This window comes from Psittacula echo (assembly GCF_963264785.1).
Source record: "Psittacula echo genome assembly, chromosome: 5".
In the NCBI taxonomy this organism is placed as follows: Eukaryota; Metazoa; Chordata; class Aves; order Psittaciformes; family Psittacidae; genus Psittacula; species Psittacula echo.
The window spans coordinates 8,809,881-8,829,414 of NC_137739.1; the positions used below are offsets into that span (position 1 = coordinate 8,809,881).

A 19,534-nucleotide genomic window follows, 5' to 3' on the forward strand; every position below is an offset into this window, starting at 1 on the left:
TTTGCAGAGTACCAATGGGTATTTCCAAGTCCCCCAGCACTTTTCAACACTGAAGTATCCTAGTTATGTTCTGTATGGTTAATTGCATTTCCTCTGCACCTCTCATAGCTGCCTGTAGAACTTTGTCACGTTTCAGACATGTCTTGACATGCCCACCTCCAGAGACTATCACTATACTTCACCACAACTTTGAGTCTTTCACGCAAGCCCAGCCCTGCACAGAATGAGTGACTTTTAATTTATGTGTGGTCAGTAATCCCACTGATGTCTAACAATTGCTGTAGAATTATATAAACCTCAAAGGCTTTGCAGGAACAAAGCTTCAGATAAGACATAAACGCCACCTCCTGTTGTGGTTGTAACTTGCATCAATTCATGAAGTTCCCTTTTTTCCTACTTCCATAAAATCATAGAACGGTTTGGGTTGGAATGGACCTTGAGCTCAACTAGTTCCAACCCCCTGCCATGGGCAAGGACACCTTCCACTAGAGCAGGTTGCTCCAAGCCCCATCCAACCTGGCCTTGAACACTGCCAGGGATGGGGCAGACACAGCTTCTCTGGGCACCCTGTGCCAGGGCCTCACCACCCTCACAGTGAACTTGATGTTTTTTTAACTCCCCCCCCCAAACACACACACAGAGGACAACACTTTAGCTCACCTGGATTCTCTGAAGGTCAATGATAGTCCTGCCCCTAGAGAGGCCTCCTTAGCTGACGACTCTGCCTGTTTTCACAAAATGAGGAGGGGCTTAATTCTCCCCTATTAATTGTCCAAGAAACTCAAGAGTTACTGCAGGCAGAGAAGGCTGTTATGGACAGGGAACCACACTGACATCTTCCTTTAGGATCCATGCTGTGGGCCATGCCTTTTCTCCCAACACATGTTCTCTGGTATCTCATGCCCAAATTTACCTGTATAAAGAGTTTCTGTTTCAGCTGGTCCCTCTATGCCATGGCACCTTCAGGAGTTAGATATGAAGACAGGGAAGCAGCTGACCCATCTCTCCCCTCGTTGGGGTGTACAGGTCAGTGTTCCACGCTCCAGTGCTGAGCAGGATTGAGGTCTCTTTGCTCCCCTGCAGTTCAGTGAGCATCCATCCTCCCTGCCCCCGTCCCACTGATCATCTGCTCTGGAATCATCAACACAAACCCAGACTTTAACTCTGGAACTGAAGGTCGCTAGAAGAGAAGCCATGAAGGGCTACGAGTGACAGAGCCTGGCCACAGCCGAGTGCACCGACCCCAGAGTACCTGCCTGGGGACTGCTCAACCTCCCCCTGGCACGTGTGACCCCGGAGGTGAACTGGAGTTTTAGAGGGATGGGGTTTGTTTCTTCTTTTTCCAAGGGCGCGGCGCTGCCCACAGCAACACCGGCTGGGAGAGCAGCCTGGCAGCCGGCTGAGGCGATCACTGGGAGTCCTACCCGGTGCCGCGGCTCGGCTGCTCCGCAAGCGGAACAGGAGGTTCCGTGCCCTGCTCCCTCAGCGCTCCTCGGCAGGGCGGTAACGGGCCGCGGGGCGGCGCTGTCCGCAGCGGGCTGGCGGCGCGGCACTGACGCCATCGCAGTGCGCGGCGGCAGCAGCGAGTGGCGGTCAATGGCCGCAGCGGAGCCGGCGGCGAGGAAGCGGCGGCCCAAGGGGCACTTCGCGGCGGGACGAGCCAAGCGGCCCCGCGGCGGCGGGAGGCAGCTGGAAGCCGGCATGCGCGGCATCCTCATCACCTGCAACATGAACGAGCGCAAGTGCGTGGGGGAGGCCTACAGCCTCCTCGGCGAGTATGGGGACCTGCTCTACGGGCCTGAGCAGGTGCGTGCGAGCGGGACCGGCCGGGCGGTCGGGGCTGGGCGGGAGACGGCCCTGACGCCGGGGAGACTGCCCTGACGCCGGGGAGACTGCCCTAATGCCGGGGAGCGCGGCATCAGCCGCTCCGCTGCTCCCCGCGGCCTGGCAGCGATGACCCTGCGGGGCGGGGAGGGTAGCGCCTGGAGCCTCCTCTCGCTGTGTGTAAACCGCCATGTTTGTGTTCACCACACACGAAAATACCGGTTTCTGTCATCAACCCTCAGTGCAGCCCCTCGGGTTGGGTGGATAAAAGGTCCTTGCCCATCACCTCCAGGCCCCAGGGCCATGCTGGCAGTTTTTGTGTGCGCTGTTGCTCAGTACTCACCAAACAAGAGACGTGCCTTGTGTGAAGTTTTCAGATCATGAGGAGCGGCTGTCTGGAAGCGAGAGAGAGGAGGATGAGGATGACGTTGAGGCAGCCCTGAAGAAGGAGGTCGGCCAGATCCGTGCCTCGACAGAGCAGAAGCTGCGGCGGTTCCAGTCAGTGGAGAGTGGTGCCAACAACGTGGTCTTCATCAGAACCCAGGGCATTGGTAGGACATCAACTGATGCTATGTAATGCTGTGGGGTAAACTACACTGAACAGTGTTAGTAAAAGGCCACAGAGCGTGACTTCCAAGAAACTCATGTGTACCAAACACATGCAGGGTTTCCCCTTCCTTTTCACATAGCCCCTGACTTTTGTCAGTAGCAGAGTTGGTAAAGGTAGATTAATATGTGTTGACAAAATAATCCTTGATTATCCAGTTTTGGTATAGCAAAAAAACTCTGTACAGAAAAGGGTTTGAGACTGACAGCAGCGCAGCTGAGTGCTTCCCCAGTGTGTTACTTAGGGGGGTGAGGGAGGGAGAAAATGCCTTCAATTTGTTTCTCATACCTAGCTGTTTTTCTTGTAGAACCTGAGAACCTGGTGCACCATATATTAAAGGATATGCATGCCACTAAAAAGAAGAAAACAAGAGTCATCCTGAGGATGCTGCCCATTTCTGGAACTTGCAAGGCTTTTATGGAGGATATGAAAAAATACACGGAAACATTTTTTGAGCCTTGGTTTAAAGCCCCTAATAAGGGTACTTTTCAGATTGTTTACAAAGCTCGTAATAACAGTCATATGAGTAGGGAAGAAGTAATTAAGGAATTAGCAGGTATGTATGAATTTCTAAAAAAACCGAGAACAAGTACATAAGCAGCCCACAACTGCATGCATAACATAGGCCAGATTATTACAAGTGGTCTTAATGGGCACACACACTTGTTGCTTAAAATCTTTATGTTGAATTACAAAGCTTCTCTAAGACTTAAAAAAAACTTGACATCAATATTCCTTGCTGGTGTTAATGTCTGAAGAGACAGCAAGCAGAAACAAGTCCAGTGTTTGGAGTGTTAGTTACATGTGCTCTGAAATTAATGCTGTCAGGCTTTCTCTCTGGATGCTATGTTGAAATAATGTGTTACTATTTCTATTGAATATATGACTCATAAAAGAGCTCCACCTTACTCTAGTATTTTGTTTCTTGGTAATTGCAGTGGGACAGTTTTTCAGTTACACTGGTATATTCTGACTCCTGTTCCGTTCAGCTATTTTAAGCAATTACAAATACAGGTAGTTGGTTGCAGCTAAGAAGCATGTTGCTTTCTCTCTCTTAACTTTTTTCCTTTCATTAGGGCATGTTTACTGAAACAGTTTTTCCAGCATCTTTTAAACTACATCTTGTTTTACAGGAATTGTGGGCAGCCTCAATCCAGAAAACAAGGTTGACCTTAATAACCCACAATATACAATTGTGGTGGAAATAATAAAAACCGTCTGTTGCTTGAGTGTGGTGAGAGACTATGTTCTGTTCAGAAAATACAACCTACAGGAGGTGGTGAAGAGCAACAAAGAAGACAAACAACAAAACCCATCAAGTTTGACAGAAGAACAGAACTCCAAGGTAGTAAAACCAGAAGCTGATGGGGAGGAGAAGAGCTCAGAAGAAGTAAAACTAGAGAACAAGAATCAAGGTGAAACAGAAGCTGAGCCCAAGGGGAATGATACGCTGAAAGTGTAGAAAGTGTGACAGAAGGGGAAGGATAAACACAATCCAAACTAAAAGAGTTGCCCTAGAGTTCTGAAAGGGTGTTTTTAAAGAGGAGAGTGGTTTTGTTTTGAGATCTTGTTTTTAAAATCCACGTGTAAGAATTCAATGCTTGTTGCAGGTGGAGCTGACATTACAACAGAAGCAAGAGTGCTCACCTTTCTGGTGAACAGCTTGCTGTCATTCTTTTACAGCTTTGTTCTGCAATGCCTTTACCTAGTCCAAAAAGCAGGAGTGTATGCATGGCATATGTAAATGTGGCCATCCTGACATACATTGACTCTTCTTTGTTATATCTGATGGCTACAGAACTGAAAAGGCAGTGCAGAGTCAGCTCTATCAGGAAGTATTGATGAAAGTGAGAGATCCGAAAAAGACAGTTGACTGCAGAGGGGTTTTAAGGATGTGATCTGACAACTTGTGTGACTGCAGAACTCAGATACAGTTTTCTGTGTGAACAACAGAATGAGCTAAACCTGATCATTTCCTGTATGATGGGGGGTTATATATACATACACATTGATCTACGAGGATATGCTAAGTCTTGAAAGTAAATGGGAAGAACTGCTATCATCAAAATACGTGAATATTATGAGACTGTTTAGAGTAATAGATTTGACTGTTCTAGGACAGCAGAAGTATAGTGCAGGCATTGCAGATGGTTTTAGCAAAAACTACATGTGTGTTTACATTAGCTGTGTATACAGCAATTACTGGTTTGTAAGAAATGTTATAGTCACTGAACAGACTCCTTTTGAGTAATTTCCTGCAACAGCCTTTTGCTGCTCTTTCCAAAGACTTAATCCTTGGGGATGGTTGTGAAGTCTTTTTTTGTTCTGTTTTTATTTTTTATTTAGGTCTCAAAATTTGAATTTAAATACTGCTTGGGAACTTCTTATGAAAGAAGCTTCCATTTGACTATACCGGATAAAGGGAATTAAGCTTAATTTTTGGTACAGTTTTAGCTTTACGGTATTAATTTTGTTTCAGATTGAGAGTAATGTTAGTGAGTCTTTCTGTTGCCTGTTTGTTACAGCAGCTCTTTTGATATCCCAATGACTTAAAGAACAACCAAAGCCAGTGCATCTGTAACCTGCTTTCCAATAGGGTTCTGAGTATGCTTCCTGTACAACTGTCTAGCTTTAGTATTTCATCTCTAGCATAAAAGCTTGTGGGTTGCCAATAGGAAAAGACTCATCTTGAAGAACACCACTTGTTACTTGTCTTGGTTTAATGAAAACGATTTGTCAGAGTCTCTCAACAGTGTTGAATTTGTATTTTCCTCTTCTCAAAATTCTTTCAGAAGCTGGAAAATTAAGACAACTCTTTTCCCCAGTCCTCTTTCCCTTACGATCCATTTATTAAAACTCTGCTTTCTTACCTCCATCAGTGTTTTCTTTAAATTTTAAAGCTGCTTGTGTGTGAATTAAAACCAGCAATGTCTGGATAACACATAGGAAAGAACCGTTTGAGACCAGATATGAAGGTCAACTGTGAATGTTTATTGGTGGCTCATGTTGATGATCATGATTCAAGACAGCCTGCTTACCTTACTTACTAAGGACGAGGATAGACTCATGGATAGTTTGTGGGGTTTTGATTGTTGGGTTTTGGCTTGGGTTTTTTTTTTTACCCTTCTCACTCATCTGTGTCTACAGGACCTACGGTTCTTCAGAAGAAACTGCTGAATAGCTGCTGTTTGTCAAGCCTATGTCTGTCTGACATTTACCTGCTGCCTATGCTGCAGTCTTAAAAGATGCTGTCCTTCTTTTACTTTTGTTTTTTTATAACTTGGACTTACTGAACATTCACTTAACACATTAATTCCTAAATTTATTTAGATTCATTTAAGCAGGGTGCGTAATTTGGATGCGTGCAAGATCTATGGCCATTTCTGGGAACTTCATTGTATACTATCACAATTTCCTTGTTAGTAAGCTTCTTGTGAATTAAATTATCTGGTCTCAAAAGAATGAACACACTACTCCTTCATCTTGGAATCACTTCTACTTGTACTGTAATTCTGAAAAGTGCTAGGTGGCTGGAAGTTGTGTTTGCATCTGCCTTGCCAAGGTAGGCTTGATTTTTGTTAAGCAAGAGCACAAGCATTTAAAAAAACATGCAGTTGGGAGTTTTTAAACCTTGTGCATTCTTACACAGTCACTGCTCAGTGGGTGAAATATAATCCTGTGTTGGTGCTTACAGTTGTTAGAAGAGCTCCATTATGGATGAAATTGACAGGGATAGGCCTTTTTAGATTGCTTATCAAAATTAAGTCTTTCTCCATTCCTTGCTCCTCAGTTCATTCCACCTGATTTTCCCAGTGATTGTCTTTGGCAGCTGCTGAACAAATTCAGTCTGATTCAAAAGAGGAAGAAATTAAAATGAGTATATGTCATTTACAGTTATTTTTTTTCATAACAGCTCCATCCTACTTAAAGTCTCCATCCTACTGAATTTAAATAAGAATTAGGGGACTGTGGAAATAAATCCTGATTTCATTTTAGATTGCGTTGGATCTGTTAATTTCCAAGAGGTTCTTTAAATAATAATGCTTGTTATTTTTCTTGCACAGCAAGTATTTGTGCTTTTTCTGTTACTGCATTTGAACTGAGTCTGTTCTTTCTGTTTATAGCCTCCCCATGGTTCAAATAGGTGTTTGGGATTTTATTTATTTAGTTTTTTTAATACACTTGTGTTTCCTTGCCTTCCTGGGGTACTTGTACGGAGCAGTGACTTTCCTGACATCATCTTGCAGTTCACGGGTCAGTTTCTTTGGATCTTGTGACTTAAAGGAAGGAGATAAAACCACAAAAGCTTTTACCACCTACAAAGGGAAAATGGATAAAAATGCAGCATTAGTTAAACCAGAGCAACCTAAGAAATGAGGCAGTTAATTGAGAGTGAGTACTGCCTGCACTACAGGCTTATTCTGTCACACCTCCGCAGTACAGCAAATCTTGCTTTTGTGTAAGTAAATATAAAATTAGGACAAAAGACTGATTCTACCTTACATTAGTAAAGGTCCTAAGTGATAAATGATAAAACTTTTAAACTCTGCTTGAAATTCATAGTTCTGTAAAGGACTGCTTTAAAGTTCTTAGATGCTACAGCCTTTTCTGTAAACATACGTTGTTAAAGAATATAATTCCCCAGGCAGTGGGTCAAAGTGCACATCAGTTCTTACCAGAGTCACCTTTATATTCAGTGTCATGTTCTTTAGGAAACCAATGGTTATATTTTCATTTTTAAGAAAGAAAAAAGGGGGGTACACAGACTACTGCTCCCCTTGCTTTGGGTGAAGTGATGAGGAGAAGTTTGTATAGCTACATTAAAAATCTTACGAGTTCAGTGGAAGCTTGAGTGTGAGCTCTGTCACACAAGGCAGTTTATGAATAGGAGAGTGATCACTAATTACCTGCCCTCTGATGGGATCTGGGCTGCTGACCACGGCTGACTCAGCGACAGTTGGGTGCTCTATCAGGGCACTCTCTATTTCAAGTGGTCCAATACGATACCTAGGAGAAAGAAATGAAATGCTTAGTAAGTAAAAGGTATATGCTTATTTTTTAGACATTTCTTGGCACTGTAGCTGAAATCTACAAACCCAGAGGAGATGATGACATCATCAGATCTCCCCATAAACCATATGTATCCATCCTCATCCATGCTCCCTCTGTCTCCAGTGATATAGAAGTTCCCATGGATTGCGGAAGCAGTTTTCACTGGATCATCCTGTTAAGCAACAATTATCCTGAATATTGAGAAGCCTTAACCTTAGAGATGAGTTTTGCCTCCTTGGACACTACCCAAAATATTTTTCACTGCTTGTTTTTTGTCTCAAGTATGCAATAGCTTGTGCTTGCTTCTTCCAGAGGGGAAAACCTATCACAGGGCCAGATAGGGAACTTAAGGTTACGTAGTAGGTCTGCAGAAGACTGGTGCAGGGAATTGAAGTGGTGTAAGTCAGAACATTGTGAGGTCAAGATGAGCCAAAGCTCTTCAGTGCTGCTCCTGCTCCTGTTGGTATAAATACATACCATGCTGCAGGCATCAACTGGCTCTCTCGAAAATTCACTTTAGACTTAACCACATATCGAGTGAAAAAAGTAAATGGCCACTTGGCATCTATTTTGATAGCAATGTCTCCTTCTTTCTCAGGAGGCAGAACACTGCCATTTTCATCTATAATCTGCAATAGAAAAGGCAAATGGATGATTATAATTTCCCATTTTAAGAAAGCCCTGTTCTAAAACTAACCAACAGCCAACAGCTCAACCAAAAAAGTCAGCCTGCCATGAATACCACTGTATGGTACTGAAACTTATACAGTATGTTGTACTCTCTTGTGTTCTACTTCCTATGAAATCAACAGTAAGCAGAAAATGGGACCACCTACCTGAATATCATAGGGGGGAGCTGCCTTTCCGAAGGAACCTGGCTTAATTTTCATTCCTTTTGTATTGGCATATACCATTCCCTGTTGGAAAAGACAAACAACCAGCCCAGGTATTTTTCACTGTTATTCCTGAGGCTCTTCTTGTTCTTGTGCTATGTGCATTGTTGAGCTAGTGTAAGATCTAAATTTTCCATTTGTGTGAGCTGAAACACTGAATTTCACTGAGAGTCTTGGACAAATAGCAGCTTAAGTAGTCTTAGAAGCAGTATCATAACCAAGCCATAATTCTAAAAACAATAAACCCTCCTGTAGGCAATTGCCACATATTCTAATGCCATCTTTCTTTTTAATGAAATATGTATGGCCCAGTTCCATATTTACTAAGAGGAATGAGATAGAATCTAAGGCCCCAAGTGACAGCTGAGCTTTACAAAAAAGCAGAACATACAATTTCGGTTTGGCCGTAGCCTTCATAGATATTCAGTCCTGTTTGGCTTTTCCACTGTGCCGTCACGTCTGGGTTGAGTGGTTCCCCTGCAGTCAAACAGTGCTTCAGTGTTTTGAACGCATACCTTCATAAGCAGAGGACATTACTGTGTATCAGAGGACGGAAAGGGACAAATGCTCTCCCTGGTGGTTGTTATGTCCATAAGACGTAAGGACATACCAGACTCTCTTAGAGTAGGGGTTAGGATTGAGAGAAAATCTAGAGCTCTAATGGGAGTGGGGCTGGAAAGGAGCTGTCTAAGCAGTGAGGTGCAAAAATGCACAGGACTGATGGCAGTGCAGCCACACCTGTGCCTTCAAGGGCTGAATACCAGCCTTTGTATTCACTACCCCTAATGCCTCAGCGTAAAACTTGCTCTGCGTTGGAGGTGTCCGAGGGGTGGATTTCATTACCTCTCTCTGCAGTGCTAAAGACAAGGCTCTGCCTCCAACAAATCTCCACTACTCTAAGAGTTTAAATGGCTATGAGGTCCTGTAGAAATCACTTTTAAAGAGCCAGACAATAGCTTGCAGACACAGCATGGCCACTTGTTAACAGACGTGCAGTACCTGGTGAGGTCGTGCTGTACCAGCATGCGGTAGGCAGTTGGTGCGCTCACAGAGTAGTCACTGGGTATCTGCACAAGGTCTAACAAATAAAAAGAAAAAGAAGATTAAATAATATTGTTTTGGGAAAAACCCTGCTGCAAACTATTGCTTTCTATTGCATACTACAGCACAAAATACAAGACCTGATTGTAACCTCACTTACATGGAAAGCAAAGGAATTGGTGTCACTTTCAGAGTTCAGGAAAGATGTTACAGGGCTCAAACATCAGCTGAAGAGGTGATACACTGACTGTGGTTAAGTCCCTGATGTATCTGATTTGTCTTGATGCTTACTTGAAGCAGAGCGACCACCGCTTGGTATGAAACGCTGGCCTTGGAGGAGCAACCGAAGTTTTGCAGGGAACTTTATACTGTAAAACCCACATCTCACCCTAGGACAAAGTCAGACACCTCAAAATAGAGGCAACTAAAATTACAGGTTTCTTTTGAACATTTTGCCTGTCTTTTATCTAGCCCCACACTTTCTGAAAAGGACTGTCACTAATTTTAGGCATGTTCTAATTCCCTTAGCTGTCCTAACAAAAGCCTGACATGCAGAGCCAAGTCTCCACGAGCTCTGGCTGAGTTGTGAGTAATGCTGTATTAAAAGGTTGGTTTGGACTAGTAAATTTATATATCCTCCTTTACATAAGCCAGGACAGGAGCAGCATGGTAGCAAAATAAAGATCTCGGTCAAGCCTCTGTTTTCTGACACATCTTTAATTCGCACCCACATGACCAGCAGATGATTCGCAGTCACTCAGGTAGAGCTAAGCCTTACTTCTTTTTTCTGTAAACTCCTTTCTGCCTGCAATGCTAATCTGCTCACAGAGGGGAAAGACCTCTCCTTCAGAAGCTTTCGCTCCAGCCATGCCGTGGGTAAAGCAGCCAAGAAATTTATACAAAAAAGAAAACCAAACCAGCAACTACAATTTTAAAATGGAAATGAAACAGTATTCAAATCCCCAAATAACCCTCACGTTAGGAACATACACTTTTCCACATAGGTGCTTTGAGCCGTTTGGGAACAGCAGTGTTCCTCTTGTGTTAGATTAAAACTCAGATTGCTTTGAGAAGTTTGAAAAAAATTTCTTTTAAGAACAATTTCTTTCAAGTCAATCTCAGAGCTTCAGGTGCTTTCCAGTACTGACTTCACTTCCTTCATGGACACAACAGTGTAATTAAAATATTAATTTACATGTAAGCCAGCTCATTTATCATTTCAGTAGTGAAATACAGTAGGGAAGAGGCTTAAGTAACACCAGTAACTCCTGCTGATTGGAAGCAGCTGGTAATATCCGTGCCCAAAAGAGTCATGCTGCAAAATCCTTCCTGTATTATATTCCTATCAAAGAACAATCACCTTCTGGTTATGCCATCTTAAAATGGCTAATCCCATAAACCTGAGAAGCTTAGTTTTGTGGCCTGCTTGGAAAACAACATGAAATATGAGTAACTGTTCATTATGAACATGGTGTTCTTACATTTAAGGTTTCTCTTGCATCAAACTGTGGCATGGCATGTATGAAAACACATGAGCCCTGGAACCATGGCCCAAAACCACTCCCAGCAGCTGCCTTTACCCAAGCAGTGTCTGACATGTTCCACAAGATGTCTGAGGGAGTCAAATTCAACCAGTAGCCGTTGAAGACAAAGGTGTCTATAAGAAAGTCTGCAAGTGGAAATTAGGAATGTGAGGTGGGCAGGGTTTTTTGTGTGTTCTTTTTGTTTGTTTGGTGGTTTTTTTTGGTTGTTGTTTTGGTTTTATTTTTCCTTAGAAAGGCATGGTAAACTTGATCTGAAACACAATAAAAGCCTTTTGCCCAGCCTTTATACTGATAAAAGAAAATCAAACAGTATCCTAACTCATTATTTAGCCTAACAGACAAGTAGTTTCTAAAATGGAGCCACAGCCCATATCGAAATAGATCCTTGCTTCCTGGGTACAATTCAGCTGAGGAGACCGAAAGAAATGACGTGTATGGTATTGCTGGCACCTCATCATCTATCGTAATTCTATCACACACAAAATCTCTCTGTTTGCTTCACATTCCAGAGCTGTAAAGACATAATTAGCTGAATACGTCACCTTCCTAAGAGAAAAAAACCCAGACCAAAGCTTCCATAGGAATGTTCAACCATTTTGGGAGAGCGTGTAGTACCACTGGTAAAATAGATTGCCATCAGATCCTGGCTTTTTGTCTTCACACAGTTATGGGTAGTAGAGGCAGCCCTTAGAAGAAAAAACAGGTTATTGAAACAGTGGCCGGCATTATTCAGCACACTCAGCTTCGATCCTCTGTACCCAATATATGCAGGAGTTTGTATAGTGAGATGTGAGGGATAAGAAACTACTGAGATCCCCTCACTCTTGCACTGCTAGTTCTTTATTAAAGCATTGCTGATGCTGGTCTTTAACTATTCTCCATGTCCACCTTCTCCAGAGTAAAAATGCCAACTGCCTGACCTTTCTTTGCCTCCCTTAACAGCCACCAAAAGGGCCCAGTACCTTGTGTTTGACCCAAGTGCCCTCCAGAAAGTATATCTTCCAGCCTTAATGTGATAAGCTGAGGGAGGACCCACCATTTCTTTGGGTACATGGTCCCACTAGTTAATTATCCCTGCCACGTTTGGGAATTATGAAGAGGCTCAAACTCTCAGTTGTTTGGCATGTGACAGGGAAATATTTCTCCTTACTTTCTAGGATGAGAAAGCAAAACCCTTTCTCTGCCAGGACTGATGTTCAAAAAGCTTTTACTTGGCATGCAAACACTGTCTATGCCTGCAAGGTTGGGCATAGAAGTCTGTCTGCCCAGGCCAGCCGTCTCCCTGTGCTGGCTGCCAGGCAGACGGGCTGTCCAGGAGCCCTCACTCCAGAGCCTCACAGCCTCCTGGCTGGTTTAGCAGTTGACTAAGGCAGCTGAGGACATGGGGAGCTGGGCAGACTGGGCAAGTATCCCAGTAGATAGGCAGGCTGCCAGTGATCTGGCGAGACAGCGAGCCAGGCAGAACAGCAGTCCAGCACTCTAGGAAGACTGTGAGCCTGACAGCTGAGAAACCCTGGAGCCAGACACCCAGCACTTCACAAGGCAGCCATCCTACCTGCCTGACTGCCAGGCACAGCCTCTGCAGGACTGATGCAGTTCCAGACAATATTTAGGTTTTATCAAAAACAATTTTACTCTCTGTCATGGAACCGAGACATGGAATATTAGCCCAGCATGAAAGAGGATTCATCAAATCGACTTGACAAGGTTTTAGTAGCTCTAGGAGGTTTGAGAAGGCAGTGTTACTGCTTTCCCTGTCTTTCAGTTTAGTGACCCTGAAATGGGCCATTGTTCAAAAGAGCAGATACAAATACAGTCAGGCTGTACAGTGAGCTGCACTGTAATACTAGTTGACACCTGTAGTTGTAAGAACACATGGTACATCTTATGAAGCTCTTAAAGTGACTGAAGAGCTTGGATCCCACCTTGAAATAATGGTTTTAGCTATATTTAGCTATATTGATTTTAGCGGGGTACTTGCTTTTCTTCTCCACTCTGCCTTTCCACCCTTTCTACAGACCCATGCACTGCAGTGAAGAGCTGTCTGTTGGGTGCCATTTTAGTAGCTACTTTTCAGCCATGAGGCAGGTTGTTTCCTGAACACATTAGGTTAATTTTGCAATGCCCTTCTTTAGCCTTTCATACTGAAAAGCCATTCCTACTAACCTTATTATAATAGAGTTTAGGAATATGAATTGGAATAATTGGCATAGAATATTTTTCTTTGAGCTTTAGAGGGCAAACAGGCCACAGTTGTCAATGAGAAAGGTTTTCCTGTCCACTATTCTGTATTATTTCATAGTCATCTATAAAACCCCTAGTCATTGTAAGACTGTACTTATTTTTTAATTTGGCTATTTCCAAATACTCTGTAGAAAAGAGACTTAATTGCTTCTCTCACACCCCCTTAAAGGTATCTAACTCATATCTAGACACAAGTGCACAAGTATATTTAAACAATATGAGAAATGTTCCACTAGAGGTAATGATGATGGAGTTACGGTAGAAGGCACTTACTTGAGCAAATCACTGAAGTTCAGCCACTCAGCCCTTCTGCTTTCAGATACAATTACCTTCGTTTCCAGAAACTGGGATTTGGATGCAACCGAGTCCACCATAGGAGCAAGCACATCAGTTGTAATAATGCACTTAGCCTTGGAAGACAGCAATCTATAGCGGGTGTCTTGTGCTGTCAGTTGTGTGGTCCCTGGGATGATGATAACACCTGAAAGTGCAATAAGATTGGGAATTTATTAGGTATTTGTCACTTTCAGTCCTGATAACTCATAGCTTTTCCTGAATTGCTGAATATCAGCACCATTCAGTCCAGAAATGAGAAGAAGATAAAACAAGTGCCACACACATGAACTTGAATACAGATGTGCTGATCTGCAGTACAATATAGCTTTTGCTTTTATGAGATCCTTTGCTCCAGGCACAATGTAAGTAGAAAGTATAACTTTGGGGCAGTAAACACTAGGAGCTTTAACTTAACTCTATTGAAGTTAAATTGATTTAACACAACCAAATTGATTTAACACAATCAACACAAGCCACAGAAAGCAAAGAAAAATTATGAAGGTAATTCCATCAGTCATAAGAGACTACACTGTCAACCTCTTTGATTGTCAAATATTTGCTACACAGTCAAATAAGAAATGTAATTGTTAAATGAACTGTTAACCAACTTTTGGCATAGAAGGTAACAACCAATCTACAGACCATTAGCAATGATACAATTCACCTGTTCACATACAAGCCATGCTCAGCAGCCACCACTCTGGGATTTGGGGGAGAATCACTAAAACTCGGTCTCCTCTTTCCAGACTGCATGGTGCAGACAGCATGTTGGCCACTTTTTGGGACAGGAAGCCCAGCTCCTCAAAGCTTCATTTAATTTCATCTCCTTTTCCATTTATCCACCACAGAGCTGGATTTGATGGTCCTTTTCGTTCCTATACACAAGTGTAAAGAGCATGTTGGTTACTTCTGATACGCCTGCAGTTCCATGTAGAGTTTTTGGGATGGTCCAGGAAGTGGAACCTGATAGTGTGACATATTCTAGGGCAGGGATATTATGCATGTGGTTTAAAAGAGATCTTTTCCAAGGCAACTATAAGTTGATGAGTATATCTACCCAATTTGCAATGTTCATAAATTACTTAGAGGCTTTTACAACCCCAGCAGTGCACACACTGCTGAATCAGAGTCACAGAGACAAAGCACTATGTCCCTTCTGATGCCAAGCAAATTGCCTCTCCTTTCTCTGCAATGTCAATATTATGCTAAAATAGAAATAGGGGAGGAAATTCTGCTCCCACTGAAGCCAGTGATAGTTTTAGGCTTGATTTTGGGGATAGGGGCACAGTTTTACTAAAAATACTGAATCTACAGGGTCAGAAACGTTACCTTTTCAATTTGAGACCACATGTCCAGCACATCACTTGCAAAATTAAAGTACTCGGGTGCTTCCTGTTCACAAGACTGATAGCTTCATAATATGAGAAATTCAAAGGTGCAAAAGTCTTGTGATAGTGGTGGAATAATCTGTGGAGTGTGTGGATGCTCCATGAGGACTGCAACACTTGAAATACAAGTAAAATCTTCATGGCACAAAAGCAGATGTATGGGGGCTTTTGGATACAATAACCATCAGAACTGTTTTTTTAATGATTATTTCCCTCCTACAAGAGGCTGAAAAATCAATAATAGTACTATGGCATGCACATTCCCAGATGGGCTGTTGGCTCCAAATGGAACAGATATATACAGAGCAGCAAGTCCACCTCTTCATGGCATGTTATCCCACCTCTTCTTATGGGTAAGCTGGAACTCTGGTACTACTTTTTAAGTTTCCTGCTTTTTCATCTGCCAACAGGTTTCTCAGAGAATTCCCCCTGGAGCTGACAAATCCTACTCTTTCCACCCAAAGTAGGGGCTAAGCTGTGTGCCACATTGCACCACTTACTCTGCCTTCCTTACTGTCCACAGAAAAAATTGTGTTCCCTCCCACTGCTGGCATTTGCCTTTTATTAGTTGGATAGCAAAGTATTATGAATAACTCTGAGCTCTGAGGTGGCTTTCCACATTCTATTATTGATTTGTTTACCAGACTAATGCTTTTGCCACATCTGCATTTGTCCTTAAATATACAGAGTTGCATTTGGTTTTACAAAAATACTGTTTGTAGTTTTGCATTACCTTGTAAATACTTTGCAAAAGAGTGAAGTGAATTACAGCTGTATGTATGGGAACATGGTGCTCAGGATACATCAGCTTCAGAGACTAATAAAAGAGGATTTTTGTTTTTTCACATAGTTTGCTTAAAACACATTGTTTCTTATCTCTATCCCTAAGAGGTCACTAAAAACGCCAGATTCCAGAATTCACGGTTAATCAGTGACATCATTGTGGAAATGGCTGCTGGTTTATTTTTCCCTTAAATCTGAGCCAGTGATTGCAGACTCAGACCTAGAAGATGTTCTTGCAGAAAGAAGCTACTTCTTCAGTCTGCTTGGGACAAAACAGAAAAGTAGTCCACCCTCTTTCATAAAAGTGAGAATCATGTGAAGAAAGAGGAATAAAACACAGCACTGTAGAGTTATATTTTTTTCATATTAGTAGATGGCATCTTTCATTTGAGAAGACATCTGAACAACTATTAAATAAAAACTAATTTCTCAGGGTGTTTAAATAGGTTGTGCTTACCTGGAGGTGTTATTTGTGATCAGGTGAGACTTCTTTCAACTCCTCCTCATGTATCTTGCCTAGTACTTAATTGGTGAGTACTGCCCTCTGGCTTCACTCTAGTTCTTTGAGCAGCTGTGGCCCTTCATTAGGATCACACATCACATTCCATGGTGGGGATTATTTCCCCTGAGAGCACAGAATTCATTTCTCCAATCTCCTTCTGAAGAAAGGCACAATCACTGAAAAAGCTGAGAGAAGATAGAAAGAGCACTGAGTATGAATGATTGTGTTTCTGGTTCACTGCCTTCGGAGAATGGATAATCCACCATACGTTACTGTATAACTATTTTATGGCACGAATGACTTTGGAAATAGCAACAATGGGGCTTTATTCTCAGATTTTGGAGTTAAACATAGCATGAGAATTGGTATGATAAAGATACAAAGATTTTCAGAAGCCTGTTGCCAATAAATATCACCTATAACATCTGCCATCAGATACTTCTGTGGACAAAATACATGCAGTTCTGACACTGGCCATCAGCTCTGAGGACAGCAAAAACTCAAACTACAGTCATTGCTATGAAAAGGGTGACAAAAGGATGAGACACAAAATCCATGCTCTGAAAGACATGATACAGGATCTCCAGGTATTCAATTACGGTGAGCTTGGTAAACTTGGATTAGGTGAATTCTACTGCAGTCACAGTAATGTCTGTTAGTATTGCTACCACAGGCAATAAGCTCTGCAAGGGGAAAATATTTTTAAACCAAGACATAGATAAATAAAAGCTATACATAAGCATACACACAGACTATATGATATATACAGACTGTTTACAAATATAGGTATTTAAGAGATGCGTAGATATAGCACTTAGGGACATGGTTTAGTGGTGGAGTTTGCAAAGTTGGGCTTATTATTGGACTTGATGATCTTAAAGGTCTTTTCCAAACTAAATTATTCTGTGATTCCATATAGAGGCAGTACAGGGTATAATTAAGGATCAGAGTCAGGAAACAGGGATGCTGCTAGAAACAACAAGCACAAAGAGCAGCCATGGAAATAAGGGACTACAAAGAGGCAGAACCAGGCTGTTGGAGCCCACATGCGAAATCTCTGCAGGCATCAATGCATGGCCAGTCTTCCAAGAAAACCATTGAATTGCTGTGTGTTATGGGTATTGGAAAGCTTTCAAGCCACTTTTGCAAACTGAATGTAAGCTCTGAAATTACTCAGAAGTAAACTATCCAATTTGGCATCAGTGTCTTTGCACGTCACGTACAGCCTCTCTCTCCCTGTCTTCTGTGTCTTGTACACTTGGAGCCAGCTTCCCCAACCTACTGCTGTAGGGTTCAGTGTTAGGAGATGACCCTCCCCAGCTTGGTAGATCACATATGATATTCTGAAAATGTATATACCCAAAGCTAAAGTAATTACAGGCTACCTGTCTCTCATCTTAACACTTAAAGAAGGGCATGCAGCAGACTGCCTCAGGTGACAGTGTTTACTGATGTTAAGGTGATCTGAAAAGAGAATTACCCCATTTTTCTGATCTGACTGCTATTTAACTGGTTCTGCTTCTTCTCTTACCATTTTTCAGTCAAGACTAGAAGCAAAGATAACTATGTCTTATGCTGCCTGGTAGCTCATGTATTCAAAGAAATTAAAATGGACAGAGCAATGGCAACCACATGAAATTCCCAGTGAAACCTGGAGAAGAGCCACAGTGCAGTGCTCAGTTCTTTGAATGTACGCTTCAGGAGCACCCACAGTGAGATTCAGAGCAAGCATGTTTGGTCAGGGTTTGAGGAACTTCAGGCCTCTGTAACAGGGCACAGAATTTTCTATCTGCTCTCCCCATGTTGAAATTACTGCTCCCATTCCTCATTTTATTGTGGTTGTTAAGTGGCTTTTGAGCTGTGCAATACACACATGAAGAGCCATTCCAGACACACTGTGTTTCTAATGTGCATACATCAGAGGGCATTAAGCCTGTCTTCAACCCAGTGTGGAGAGACTGAAATCAATGACTGAGTTTGCTCACAAACTTTCAGGGCAGACAGATTTGGCCCTTTTCCTAGGGTAAACCAGGGTAAATTTCTATGAGCACTCAGGGTTTTACAGCAACAACTCCAGTGACATCTCTGGCATGACCTTCACCATGTAAATACATTTGGAGACACACAACACAGCTGCTACTGTTTGTAAATGTCATAAACCATTACTCGGTGCAATCATGATGGACCATACACACATGGATGGGTCAGCCCAATTTGTCCACAAAATTCTAGAACAAACAAAAAGGGTGACAGCTCCCAAACAGTGAATGTACTGTAGCAGTCTTCCACTAGCACACATGGAAAAAATCCCAGTTGACCCATGATTTTCATGGTAGTTGCAATGAAATCCAGAGAAGTTTCTCATTTGCTCACCAAATTAACTACCTGCTCCCAAGAAGCAGAATTTAGAGCAGCTGTTGATGCAAATGTAGTAGAGAAACATTCAAGGCAGACGACACAATTCCTCTCCGCATGTCTGCTACTTCAAGTACAACGTTTTGAACAGTCTAAAGACTTTCTGTGGAATGAATCTCCAAAGGACTGGTTAATAAAATATCCCAAACTACCTCCTTTCAGTCACTTTCTTAATTTCCTTAAAACATTTAACGCTCACAGCATGCAAATACTCCAGAGAGTAGGGTTTATTTTTCATCTGAGGTCTAATTCTGCTCCTAAAGAAATAAATTTTCATCTATCCCCTGAGTAGTGCAAGCTCAGATACATTTAGATTGATGTAATCTACACAGACATAGCATTTTGTGCATTTGCTTTCTCTTTGGTTTTGACCTCAGGCAATTACGTGCTTTCTAAGTGGAAAGCAAAGCAATATCCATTTCAGAGCTTAAGAGTACGAAAGAGGCGAGATCCACCTGCAGAACCCTCCTGGCACAGCCTCTCCTGGGACTTGTGTTTGTTTGTTAGCCAGTTAATAACTCAATTAGCTGTCCTCAAAGGTCATCAACAGCTTCACTACACAGCACATTTGCTATTTTCCCAGGCTCTTGGTACAACAGCAGATGGGCTCATGGGTACTGCATAGTGGCTTTACAGCAGAACAAGGAAATTCTGAGATAAACAACCCTGGGCTTGGTGGTTTTGTGCACTTTGTGCACTGGTGTTTTTGTGCTTGTAGTAAATACAGCATTGGTCATAGAGTTCAACTACTACTTACATCTTCTGAAGCAAGACTAAAGAGTACACAGCCTGCGCTGTAGCAGCACTGTGTGAGGTGCAAGTGCTACGGAGGGGTCACAAGAAATGTGAGATGTGACCTAACAGGGATGATCTAAACCTCTGCTGCAGCCACAGCCACGTAACTC

The 19,534-nt window shown here is 42.5% G+C and overlaps 2 protein-coding genes across 2 annotated transcripts in view; one reads left to right on the forward strand and one right to left on the reverse strand.

Annotated features, from left to right (window-relative positions):
- Nucleotides 1-1,568: 1,568 nt before the first annotated feature.
- Nucleotides 1,569-6,059, forward strand: THUMPD1 (THUMP domain 1 NAT10 acetyltransferase adaptor). Its single transcript, XM_080617732.1, has 4 exons — nucleotides 1,569-1,806; nucleotides 2,195-2,375; nucleotides 2,739-2,987; nucleotides 3,565-6,059. The coding sequence occupies exons 1-4, from the start codon at nucleotides 1,597-1,599 to the stop codon at nucleotides 3,891-3,893; spliced, it is 969 nt and encodes a 322-aa protein (XP_080473858.1). The 5' UTR covers nucleotides 1,569-1,596; the 3' UTR covers nucleotides 3,894-6,059.
- A 132-nt stretch (nucleotides 6,060-6,191) lies between these two features.
- LOC308221172 (uncharacterized protein) overlaps nucleotides 6,192-19,534 on the reverse strand; it is a gene marked incomplete at both ends in the record, with an annotated part of 31,607 nt that continues 18,264 nt past the window's right edge. Inside the window, 17 exon segments of the mRNA XM_080618134.1 lie at nucleotides 6,192-6,278; nucleotides 6,628-6,747; nucleotides 7,339-7,438; nucleotides 7,528-7,655; nucleotides 8,011-8,112; nucleotides 8,320-8,400; nucleotides 8,768-8,891; nucleotides 9,376-9,424; nucleotides 9,427-9,454; nucleotides 10,899-11,055; nucleotides 11,504-11,647; nucleotides 13,479-13,686; nucleotides 14,206-14,209; nucleotides 14,213-14,350; nucleotides 14,354-14,416; nucleotides 14,871-14,944; nucleotides 14,947-15,094. Coding sequence (XP_080474260.1) covers nucleotides 6,192-6,278; nucleotides 6,628-6,747; nucleotides 7,339-7,438; nucleotides 7,528-7,655; nucleotides 8,011-8,112; nucleotides 8,320-8,400; nucleotides 8,768-8,891; nucleotides 9,376-9,424; nucleotides 9,427-9,454; nucleotides 10,899-11,055; nucleotides 11,504-11,647; nucleotides 13,479-13,686; nucleotides 14,206-14,209; nucleotides 14,213-14,350; nucleotides 14,354-14,416; nucleotides 14,871-14,944; nucleotides 14,947-15,094 — 1,755 coding nt within the window.